This window comes from Hetaerina americana, unplaced genomic scaffold (assembly GCF_022747635.1).
Source record: "Hetaerina americana unplaced genomic scaffold, ioHetAmer1.1.p SCAF_6, whole genome shotgun sequence".
NCBI classification, from domain to species: domain Eukaryota; kingdom Metazoa; phylum Arthropoda; class Insecta; order Odonata; family Calopterygidae; genus Hetaerina; species Hetaerina americana.
In genome coordinates this window covers 73,844,097-73,856,446 of record NW_027287205.1, presented here as the reverse complement: position 1 = coordinate 73,856,446, position 12,350 = coordinate 73,844,097, and the positions used below count along the sequence as shown (strand labels likewise).

At 35.6% G+C, this 12,350-nt stretch overlaps 1 protein-coding gene across 2 annotated transcripts in view; it reads left to right on the top strand.

Moving 5' to 3' along the window:
- nAChRbeta2 (nicotinic acetylcholine receptor beta2) overlaps positions 1-12,350 on the top strand; it is a 181,345-nt gene that overhangs the window by 138,590 nt on the left and 30,405 nt on the right. For both annotated transcript variants that reach the window (XM_071593591.1, XM_071593590.1), the window contains one exon: positions 4,963-5,093. In XM_071593591.1, coding sequence (XP_071449692.1) covers positions 4,963-5,093 — 131 coding nt within the window. The remainder of the gene's footprint in view (positions 1-4,962; positions 5,094-12,350) is intronic.

The window sequence follows — 12,350 nt, the reverse complement described above, 5'->3', positions numbered from 1 at the left end:
TTTTTCCTTTCCTGCTTCATTCTACTCCGCCTCGCAGAAACCCGCCCGCGATTCCTTTCAGTTGCCATTTCTCCTCATATCCCTTCCACTCTTAGAGGCTGCCTCCCAAACTACCCTCCTTCACCTTATCTCTTTCCCTCCTTTCCGCAACCCCGCCTCCCCCTTTTACAATTCCACCCTCCATCCACATCCGCCCGTCCAGCTCGGTCCACCACGGAAAACCGCCACCCTCGTCTATAGACACGGCCCGTCGCCCTCTTTGGCTCGGGAGGGAGGGGTTGGGGGAGGGGGGTGGTGGTAGGTAAGAGAAGGAACGGTCGGAACTCTGTCCGAAGCATTCACTCCCTTCGTCAAGGTATGTACTTACGCGGACCCTGGCCCAACTTCCGGGCCCTTTTCTTTCCCCTCATCCCCCTTTTCCTTCTCTCTCTCTCGCCGTTTCCTGTTTCATTTTTCCACGGCTGGGACGGAGGGAAAGGGAAATGAAAGGCATGCTTTAAGATATATATCTATTTTCATACTGATTGCAAAAAGTATACGTGAACGCTGGCGAATATGAAGTATTATAAAAAAACTTGAATCTCTATAGCTATTGCGTATTATTTTTCATGGAATAAAAATGCAAAATAATCGAATTTTGTTTATATGTATCAAAGGGGAGCTCACTATTATTATTGGCTAGTGAAATTTTGCACTCTTAATGGTATAAACTCCATTATCTACAATAATACTCGGAGACTTCTACACTACGAATAATAGGTATGCTTGGTTACATTGAAGAGCGACGTTGAAGGATAATATCTTATTATTAAATAGTCTGACAGTTGTTTGATAAAATAATTAATGAGTATACATATATGTAGACGCACCTAATGAGAGGACAAGATTAAAAATTCTTACTGGTTATATTCGAAATGGTTCAAGCAAGCGTCTTCTACCAGATATCTTAAGATATGAAAGTACTTTTTACAAAATAAAATACATTTTTAAATGCTAAAAGATTTTTGCAGCGATAGAGTTATGTTAAATGGTTTTGATAGATTTTGATCATGTTAAGTACAGGGAGCGTAAAGGGCTGTTTGAACGAATAGAGTAGGTAGACGACGAGTTAAGAACAAAATTTTTAGTTGCCTAAACTTCCAATTCCTCCGATTAACAGGGGAATTTTTTCCCAAAGAAGCTCATTGGATAGAGATTAGTAGCACACACTATTTTACTCAGTTTTAGCCAGTACCAGTAACGGTAATTAGTTAGTTTAACTAGAGAAACTCTAAGCCTACCCTCGTTAAACCAGAGTAGGCAATGAATAAGCTCGATTTGTAGAGAAGAAACTGAGGTCAGATAGATCATGAATCATGAAATAATAGAAAGAAACAAAAATTTGAAATTTGAAAATTGAAAGTTTAAATACTAGATTTTTTATTATTTTCAAGTAGAATGGGATACTATGCATCAAAACAGACAGTAAATGGTTTGGTATTTAATAAAAATAGAATGTAGCACGTGAACAAAAATATGTAATAATGGCGTTAAACCTCAAAGTAGGGAAATACTTCACTAAAACATGGATGGAGAATGATTTTCCAGAGGGCCTTGGCCGCTTAAAGCAAAAGAAAATATAAAATCTGAATCGAAGAAATGTGATACTGTTTGAGAATAAGAAAGATCAAGTTTAGGGAACAAATAACTTAAAATGAAGCTCTTTGGAGTGGCAGTTGAGCTTTGGAAACATACAGTTGAGTCATTGTTTTCTGAAAAATAACTCAACTGTAAGGTTTTAAACGAGTAAATCCAACGGTCGTCATGTTTTGATTTACCGAAACCTGTCACAGAGACCCCCTCGATAAACGGTATGAACTAATGAGAAGAACCACGAATGGAAATATGGTTTAAAAATGACCCAGGTTAAAGCGAAGAAATACATAAAAATTCAGACCCATGTTAAAGCGGAGGAAGAATTGAATTGAAGGCATCGTTGCACCAGTGGTGATGATTATCCTTTGCCGTAGCTGCACCATTGGGCGACTTGCAGGGCATACGCGTGGATGCATAGATGGAGTGACTTTCTGCGGCGAAAGGGGGTAATGATCTAGGAGTGCAACACGTACAAAGGCGGGCGAGAAGGGGAGGTGTGAGTGAGAGAAAGGGCGTCACCGGAGAGAAGGAGCAGGAGGGACTGGTGGAGTGGTCGGGGCAATAAGAAAAGTGTCTCCCTTCTTTTCATCCTCCCTTTCCAGGCTCTCTTTGATCGATACCAAACGACCTTCGCCGGAGATCCTTGTTTCTATGCACGTGTTCTGTAAAGGCTCTCCAAAAGAAAATTTCATTCTCTTCTCTCAGCCCTTGGACTGGCCTCTCTAGAAAATCTACAAGTGAAGCCGTCACACTCGATGCATTTAATTCCGCGAAGGACTCTTGCATTTCTTGCAGACGAATCTAATTTCATAAGAAATTGTTTTTACGTCTCGTGGAATTTTTTTAACTGCTTCCACGAAATGATCGTACTAATTTTTCTGACAAGTTATCTTGCATATCTCTGCTAAAATGCTACAGAGGATATCGGGAAAGGTCTTAAATGATGAAATCCCAATTTTAGGCAGACCAGAAAGAGGCGTCACGCCTGATGTACACGTTTTTTACCATGTGATGTACACTTAGTACACTTTGATGTATACTTCTACAAGGCCTAAAATAGCTTTTGGACGGTTCTTTAATAATTCAATTTAACGTACTATTTAATCCATGCTTTATGAATCACATAAAGGCATCAATTTTTGCTCTATTTTGAATTTAATTGAATAGTCTTCACTAATGTTAACCTAGCATGTGCGTTTGGAAATTCCATTCGCCAATGCTAGGAAAATTAGAATATAAAACTCACGATTTCGTGTGCTTTGCTTCTATTTTGTTGAAACTTCTGCCCTCTATTTTGGAATTTCGTGATGAAAAGTTTTAATTAGTAACAGCCGATAATGAGATCTACTCGAAATTATTTACCGGTAGAACGAATCTGATTTTACGACTTGTAAATCGCTAGAGGTCACATGATCAAAAGAAAATAATGCAATCCTTTGGTAAAAGCCATCGTAAAAAGCTTAAATCGTAAATGCTTGGGCGAAACTATTAGCAAGGGATGAAGAATACCGCAGAGAGCCTTGAGGAATTGGGTGCAATAAAATTGGAAGGTCAGTATTTTCGCTAAAAATGTACAATTAAAACAAAATTTCAGTTAAAAATGGAGAGTCTGTGTTTAATAGACGTTTTAAGAATAATATTGAGAGAAATAATGACTATATGGGGAGAAATTGTTGATGCAATGCATTTATTACATAGGACTGTTCAGGAGACTGTTTCTCGAAGCAGCAAGTCCGTTTCAATTTAAACGTGGAAGGTGTTATAGCGTTAATAAATGGTGAAGTATTTGTTACTTAATTACCTTACATAGCATGTACATTTAATATTTTATACTAAGTAGAAAACTATTTTCGGTTGACTTTAAATTTGATTTGCAACTTTGAGAAACGGGTCTCCAGCGGCCAGAAACATTCCTTCGTGTTTACATTTAAATGTCAATAAGTTGAGAGAATAAAAGCTTAATGAGTAAGATATGAAATTGTAAATGACTTAGAGTGCTAAATTAATTAAATAGAAATAAGCCAAAAAACCATTATATGAGATAACAGGGGAACCTACAATCCCCTGATCTAATTGGATCAATCTTCCTTGACACTGCTTCCAATGGCCTGAGAACGTATACTGTTTTCCAACTGGTAGGCAAGAATTCAGCTCTAAAAGTATTTTTTTTTTCAATATCAAAGTACATAATAGTGCATCGTGAATCTACAAGTTGAGAAACTACGTGGCTATCTAATTCTGTTTGTAGACGAATCAGTGAACGGCATTCAATTTAATGCTTGAATAGAAAGCGTGTAATAAAATATATTGAGTTATCTTTCTGCCATTTTCGGTAAACCGTGAGGGTGATGATGAATAATTTGTTGCAACGAAAATACTACTCTTTGGTCTGACTACGAAGAATGGGCTACCAAAAAATGGTGTTTTTGAAATATAGGAAGCCGCCATGCGTTAAAATCACAATCTCCATGACTATGTCAAAATGTCAAAAAAATATTTAGAGCATGCCAGCGAATAATGGGTAAATGGAGTCGCCACATTGAAATGGATCTGCTGAATTATTCATTTGAATATTCAGCACCAAAATAATGAGTGTAAAGTCATTATTATATTATTACTGTTAATGCCAAATCATGACCGTGGAGAATATTTATAACGTGTTTCATTTGGTTAGCAATGCATAATATTCCTAAATATATTTCGAGTATTCACTTATTTAAGCCTATATCAGAAAATTATGAAACCTTTCTTTTTCATTAAGGATACTTTAAGATGAAAACTAAGAGGGATTCATTTTCACTTATGAATTCCAAGGGTGATTATATTTTTGCATGATTGTTCGTATTGCCAGTAGAAACGTAATATAAAGTGCACAAATGCATACATAAAAAACCATTACGGGGAACGCGTTTTAGCAGCCGAGAGGAAGTAATGGAAAAATCGCAGGAAGCACTGATGGACATACCGAAAACCGAATATAAAAAATGTTTCGAGGATTGGATCAAGCGCTGGCATAAGTGTGTTGCAGTCGATGGGGATTACTTTGAAGGGGACAATATAGATTTAGATGAATAAACTTGTATTTTTAATTTTCTGAATAAATTCCGGGAACTTTTTGATCAAGGTAGTAGTTTAAAATTAAAACTCACAGAATAGTGGGTGTAAGGTGATTAGATTTGAATAAAAGTCAAAGAATTAATGAAAAGGACGATAATTTAAATTTTATGACGATACAATTTAAATGATATGATTCATTTATTATTTAAAATTTAATGAAAAGATATAAATTACTAAATAAAGTATGCGTTTCAATTCTTTCTCTTCCAGTGTCTGATGGTGGGACCCCGGGAACGGAGAGTAATACCTTCCCTCGCACTATGTCCCCAGACCTACTTTCTGCTCTCCAAGGAGTCAGATTTATAGCTCAGCACATCAAGGATGCCGATAAAGATAACGAGGTAATGCCACATTTATAATAAAAAAATGAATTTCATTTATTTTTGCCTTTTCTCCTTACTTTTTCATTCTATTGAAGTATTCCGCAGTACTGTATATTATGCAGTAATTTCAAAAGGCAGTTGTTTTTCATTGTTGCATTTTAATGCTTGACTTGCACTTTAATGCATGACTACTTAAGTCTATTTTTGCCCAAGAGTAATCTCATTATCCTATGGTAGTTGAGGTAAGATACGACAGTATTGGAAAAAAAGAGTGGCAGCGGGTAAGAAATAATAGAGGTTTTGCAGAGTACGTGGTAAATTATAAGAAACACTAGGTTTAAGCACCTTAATAAACGTCGGCATACATGCTACTGTATCTTACAGTAAAGCACAGATTTAAGAAAAGAATGATTATTATTAGGATATTTTACCGGGAGATGATGTTGATACAAATCAGAAAGTAGAGCGTGTCAAGAAGTCACGCGTTAGATTCAAAAGAATAAAACAGGGAAGAAGATTAAGGTAATGGAATGAACTGATTTATACGTAACAAAATGGAAGAAATACCAGGCAGTAGTAGGAAAAAATTATGAGCTAGGAGAGAGAAACGGGCATAATTGAAGGAAAATTGGAATATATGAAAATAAGGTATTTAGAAGCAGCAAACGAAGCTTTATCAACAGACAATTGGAAAAGGGGAGGAAATGATGGGTCACAGACGAGATGATTTGGAAGATAAAGGAAGATAAGAAAATGGGAAAACGTGAACACAGAAGAAGAGTAAAAAATTTAGTCGGTAAACTGACACAGTTAAAGGATTGAAATGGAAAGACAGTGAAATGAAACGAAAAGATTCGAAAGCAATAATAATTTTGGTTCAAAGCACAAGAAGGTGAAAACAATGTAAGGAAGGGAAAAGCAAATAAAGGGTAGTGAGAAAAGTTGTAAAATGAGTCAGGAAAAATTAAGAAAAAGTGGAAAAATAAGTATGAAAGGACTCTACAGTAAAATTATTATGTCAGAGTTCTTCTATGTAGATAAAAAAAGGAATTTGACTTAGATGAAGATAGATTACTATAAGTCGAGACATAGACATAGAGATGGCGAGATAAAAAGGGCATTAGGAAAATTTAAAATAAATTAGACTGAAAGATGGCCATGTAAAAATTGTAGGTGGAGGAGTCTTTTTGTGATTATTCTTTGCATTTTGATGGCACGGCGGTCTTCAGAATCTGATGAAGACGGTCGTACCGTGGAAACGTCATAACTACATATGTGAGTGTCCTTTCTTTGTGTTTCAAAAATTTTAAAGATCTACATCTGTGTTTTTATATATTTGTGCGTAGCCGAAGAGCATTCCATTTTGATGATACTTATATGTATAAGAATATTAATCAAATGGTTATTTACAATAAATAGAATGTTAACAATAATCAATAAGTGCAAAGAAAAGTGAATTCAAGGTATGAATGAAAGCTATTTTGTAAGACTCCTTCAGAGCAAATTCATTTTACATTAAGAACTGAGATTTTTATTCAGTTTATTCCGAATATATTTTAGTCGATCGACCATTCCACTCAAGTACTCTTCCTAAGGAAATATAGCATGAAGACTCGTGGTGAACTATGTTTATTTGATTGAAGGACGTGAGAACAAATCCACTGTAGGGAATATAACTAATACAAACATCTCCGGGTTAAAGTCATGATTCCACACCCTCCATCGCTAACATTGGCTCCGACGTGAGTTCGTTCTCCGAGGGCAATAACCTCCGTCATGAGAGTCTAGTCACGCCCCGCCCACATTTTGACAGCAGCTTGACAAAATAAGATGGTCTCTGCAAGAAACGGAATGGCTTCTCCATCCCCCAACCGAATGATCCATCTGGTAGATTCGTCGAGGAATGAATGACAAGCATATGAAAACGACTTATAAATATTTTATGGTGGTTTGATACCATTATATTTCGTCATACTTTGAGTAAATTCACTTGTGGGTGTTTGCAGTTCACAGTTATAACAAAAGTTTCAAGGTGCATTATCAATTACATTTTAATTACCGGTTTGAGACACAACGCATGCATATCTAATAAAGTCATATCTTCGGGAAGTAACTCATTGTATAGATTATTAACGTCATCAAAAATGGATAACTTTAAATAATAGAGTTCACCGTTCATAATCATATCGTTTGGATGTTTGCGCGTCATAGATTTGCATTAAGTATCAACTAATGAAATCAATTATTCCACTGGACTCGTCGATATCAATTTATCATGACAACCCTTGCTATCATACAAATAGTTCATTGAAGAGAAGATGGACACGGTGAACAAAATCCAGTATCAATATTCATAACCATTGTATATTAGGTTCCAATAATTTTTATGGCTATAAATAAAGTCGTTTGTCCATTTTATTGGTAAAATATTGGCATTAAAAATACATTTGCCTTTCGATATGATCAAAGTAAAAATTTTCAGTGATTTAGCATTAGGAGAAGCAGCAAATACTTAGCGTTGATTATACGCAAGAATTAATTTTTAATATTTTCATTATGATCAAATGTTCAATTAATGTTTTATTTTGATTAAATAATCCCGAATAATGTGAGAAAGTATATGAGTGCAGTAGGCTAATGATGAGTCTTTTATAACAATATTTTTCGTGAATCACGTCATGTTTCCCGAGAAAAAGAAGGGGAATGTAGTGGAAGCTTGATAAGTATCTCGTAAGAGCCAACGCAACCAGGATCTTTGTTTCCAATAAAACCTTATCTAAGGATTGGAGAACATAATTTTTCAATTAGTTTGCAAAATCCTAATTATAATAGGATTATTTTGAGTATTTTACTAAGATATTCTGCAGCTTCTTGATCTTCTTGTGCCAGGCGCCATGTTTTCACAATATGAGTCTTATATAGGCAACAGATATTTCGACCAATCACAAATCGAATGGAAAAGGGAATCTCGTTTTGGCTTCATAAGAAGACGACGTCATATCTACCATTTTCAAACATTCTCGCCCCTTCAATTCTTCGTCAATTTATCACTTTATTCAATTATCATGTCAACTCGCATCCTCAAGTCTTCGAAAACGAAATTTTCCGTGGGTGTCTACATCTCCAATTTATCCCATTCTCTCCAACGGTTCTTTTTTATTTTTCCGAAATCTTTTTTTCGGATTGATGTGCAATACACAGGCTCATTTTAATAGACGTTTCTTGAAATTGGGCCGTTCATTTTATCTTATGGACAGTTATGGTCCCGTAAAAAGATTTTCTTAGAAACATCCTCACTGCGCTTCTTTCTCGGAGGTGGGTGAAAAAATGTTTTACCTCCGTCACAATGGATCTCTAAAAAAAGATTGGAGAATTCGATATACCCGTGACGTCGTTCCTATTCGTCGGTTTTGCGAGTCTTTGTTGAGGATTTTGCTATTTGAATATGAATGCATTCAAGCCAGATAATTTTCATCTTGCTGCCTGGAGTAGCCGCCAAATCGGGATTTTCTTCCTTGGTAAACATATTAAAAAGATTACCCCCTTACTGCTTCAATTAATTCAGTTTGTTTGATTTTGGACATGTGTTGAACTACTGCTACGATGAATACATGCAACTCTTAATTCGAGGTGATTTACGTGATATCAAAAACAGGATAACGAAGTCTTAGTGTAGATTTATATTTTCCGTAGAAAATTTTCAGTGGTCATTCTAATGAACCAACTTGTCCATATCTGCCTTTTTAGAAGATATATTATGCATATTTAATAAAGGAACATCATATCAACTGTTGATGACTAGTTGAAATAACATTGATAAAATGTTCTTGGGCTGATCAATGGAAAAATATTCATTCAAACTTGTAATTTTATTTTGGCTCCGAGTATGAATCAAATAAGATTTAAGTCATTGTTAACTTTCTACTAATAGCATCAGTATGGAAATTATCATTAAAATATAAAAATCTTACAAATTTTTGGAAATATTTATTGAAAACTTCATATAATATGCATTTAAATTTCTTTCATAAAATAATTTCATCTCCACACATGTCACAATATGTGAGCATCTGGATTCAAGGTTATCGGCACGGAAATACATAAGAACAACTAATCTGCATTCAAAAGTGCAAACCTGATCATACTGCAGGGTGTAATCAGCTGCTCCGTTTACATTAACACATATTCATTCGAAAAAACCTATCTCTTTCTTGCAGTTTAAATAAGCAGTTCAGGATTATTAGCAAGCATAGTTATTAAAAAAAGTTTAGGAAATATTGTTAATATATTAAATAATCGTAATTATAAAGGAAAATAATGGGAAGGCAAGCAGTTTTAATTCACTCCTATTTGTGGAGCGATTTAAAGCAATGACATCTCCGATTACCTTCGTGTTTCTGCGATTGAACCACGAGCCATATGATCGATGGCTGGAGGAAAACAGCATTTCAATTTTTGTTTGCATGCATAAAAATTAATCAGCATAAATTAATTTTTCAGAACATTTTGACGAATCAATATCGGAAGAATTTTCGCATTCATTTGCGAAACTAGAGGAGCAATGAAAATCGACGTATTCAAAAGCTACAACTGAATCCATAAGTTCCTATCTTACAATTTAATTTCAAAATTTATTTTCAATTAGCACTATGCACACAGTATGCCAAATATTTTATGGAATAACGAAATATTTTATTTATATTCTACAACCTTACTTAAAAAATACCTACTAATTTCATGGCAAACCACACTCAGCCAAACGATCTTGGTTAGTTTGAGAGTACCTTAAAAATCTTTCGTTGATTTTACTTTGTTCATTTAGCCCTTGGAGGCAATAAAACTTGAATAAGAAATAATACTTCCGTATATTTTCTTCCCAATGTAGATGACTTTATTGAATGCGGTTTTTGACATTGTACCCATGCTCCTAAGAAAATTTTAAAAATACTTCCAAAAGATAGACGAAAAGGGTTACGGGCTGAGGATAAGAGATGGAAAGTTTGGATGGTGTGAGCGGGCAGAAGGAGCATTGGAATTCAAATCAACTTCAAGAAGTTTCCGTAGTTATTGAAAAAAATACTTCAGTTCCATTCTTTCCCTTAAAAAGAAATTCCATCGAATGACTCGTAGCTCAACGTGCCTCGTTTCGCCGTGCCGCCAATACCCTCTCATTCTTCTCTTTTTACGTAACAGTCCCTTAAGCTCAGCCTTTCTATACCTCTCTCTCTCTCTCTCTCTCTCTCTCTCTCTCTCTCTCTCTCTCTCTCTCTCTCTCTCTCTCTCGCATATCCATACCTTCTTATGAAACCTTACCGTTATCTTTACCGACCCTTATAACTTATGAAGTTTATAAGAATGAATTTCAATTCTTTAAGCTATTTTCTTTTTATTTCCTTCCCAGATACTCTCTACCCTAATTTTAACGCCTTAGAAATTCCTTTTTGGTATTTCGTCCAACTGACTCTTCACTTGCTCCCACTCTCTTCTTTCAACTTCGCCTCCCATCCTATTTTGCTCTTTTTAATCTTTAAACATCTCCTCACCATCATTTCTGACGTCATATTTCTATATCTTGTCCATGAAAAAGATGCCACCAGTGGAGATGACAAAGGAATGTTATTTATGAAAAATTACCTTCATGTCGATTCATATACCCTGCAAACAGTTCATTTCTCTTGAAATGGTGCCGATCATGAAGTAGGAATCCTTTTCACACAACAGATCCTACCGAAAAGAAGAGGAGATAGTGAGTTTAGATAGGAGAAATTGGCAATATTCAACCTCAAGGAATAAAATACATGCATAAAAATGCTAAATGGACGTAGGAATTGCAATACAGGTTTTATGAATTTTAGACATGCCTACTTTTTGTAGAAATATACTACACATATGAATAGTGGGAGGGTGGTAGGTACATATTCCGAAAATGATAGGAAATAAGCATAAACGAAGAATATTGTATTTGTGGACAGTTGACTAGATAGGAAAAGCAATCAAAGAATATTGATTTGTAAGTTGCAAAGTCACTATCGGAGAAATGAGTTTAGATGCATAGAACATGGATTATTTATCTCAAGCCGCTCATTAATTTATTTCCCATTTTAGTACTTTTTTGAATTGACTTTAGGGCACTAGTTTTACATTTTATTAATAAAACCGAGCACCATTTTATAATAAACGTTACATCCTAAAACAGTTCAATGTTTAAGATGGTGACCATGGTTTGCAAAAGCTGTTATTCCCTCCCTTATGGTTTCCTATAGAAGAATAGGCAACATTTCATCAAAATTGATTTTTCCAACAACTAAGGTTTACCAAAAATGATCCGTAAAAATAAATGACATTCCGTGGGCGCTTTTAAGATGGAAAATTACTCAACCACATTTGGCGTCGATAAATACAGAGGGGATTTTTCAAGGCAGCGAGTAAAGTACTTAGAGCACATTACGTATTCTTCACCATTCTCCAGGCGGCTGCTCAATTTATTTTCCCATACACCATTCGTCAATTAATTCCTGTCCATAACTTCCGCTTTATACCTGAGCATGCCATTGAAGCTCCCTTTTCCTACTGTTCCTTCATTCTCGCCTACATATAAACCCCACTTTTGACCAGAGCATCTTTCATCCTTCCACTCTGTATATAATCCTTTTCAGCAGCCTTACTGCCTTCGCATAATTTTCCTTCTCATTTACCTGATGTTCCCTTTTCATTTTAAAAAATCATGCTTTCGTTCAAACTTTTATTGCCGCTCATTCATCTCTTCCGCCGGCTTCCCTAGTTTTATTCCGCGCGCCCATCTTTTTCCACGCCTTCCCCTCGGCCACATCTTGCTCTATTCCTCGAGATCCCATTCCTTGCAGCCATTTCCCATCGATACCCATTTCAAGCCCCATTTCGCTCATCTTACACCGTAAGCTATCCTATCAATTCACGTCCTTACGGGGCTCTTTTTCATCTTTTTAGCTTGCAAGGTCTTCATTTTAGCCTCGCTTCGTTTACCTCAATGAAAATGGGGAAATCAGAACACTGTCAGAGCCAATACTTTGCCAAGATACTGGCATGTGGAATCAATGGCCATGAGGGTTGGATATATAAACTTTCGGAGGGTGATTAAAGCCTATTTACCCACATTATGTGAAAACTTTTTAATAAAAGTCCTGAATTTCTAATCCTCGAGGGAATATTAAGGTGCTAAGGCTACTAAAGTTATGCCTAATTTACAAATATTATAACTATATACTAACGTAAATAAAACAATACCCATGTTAAAAT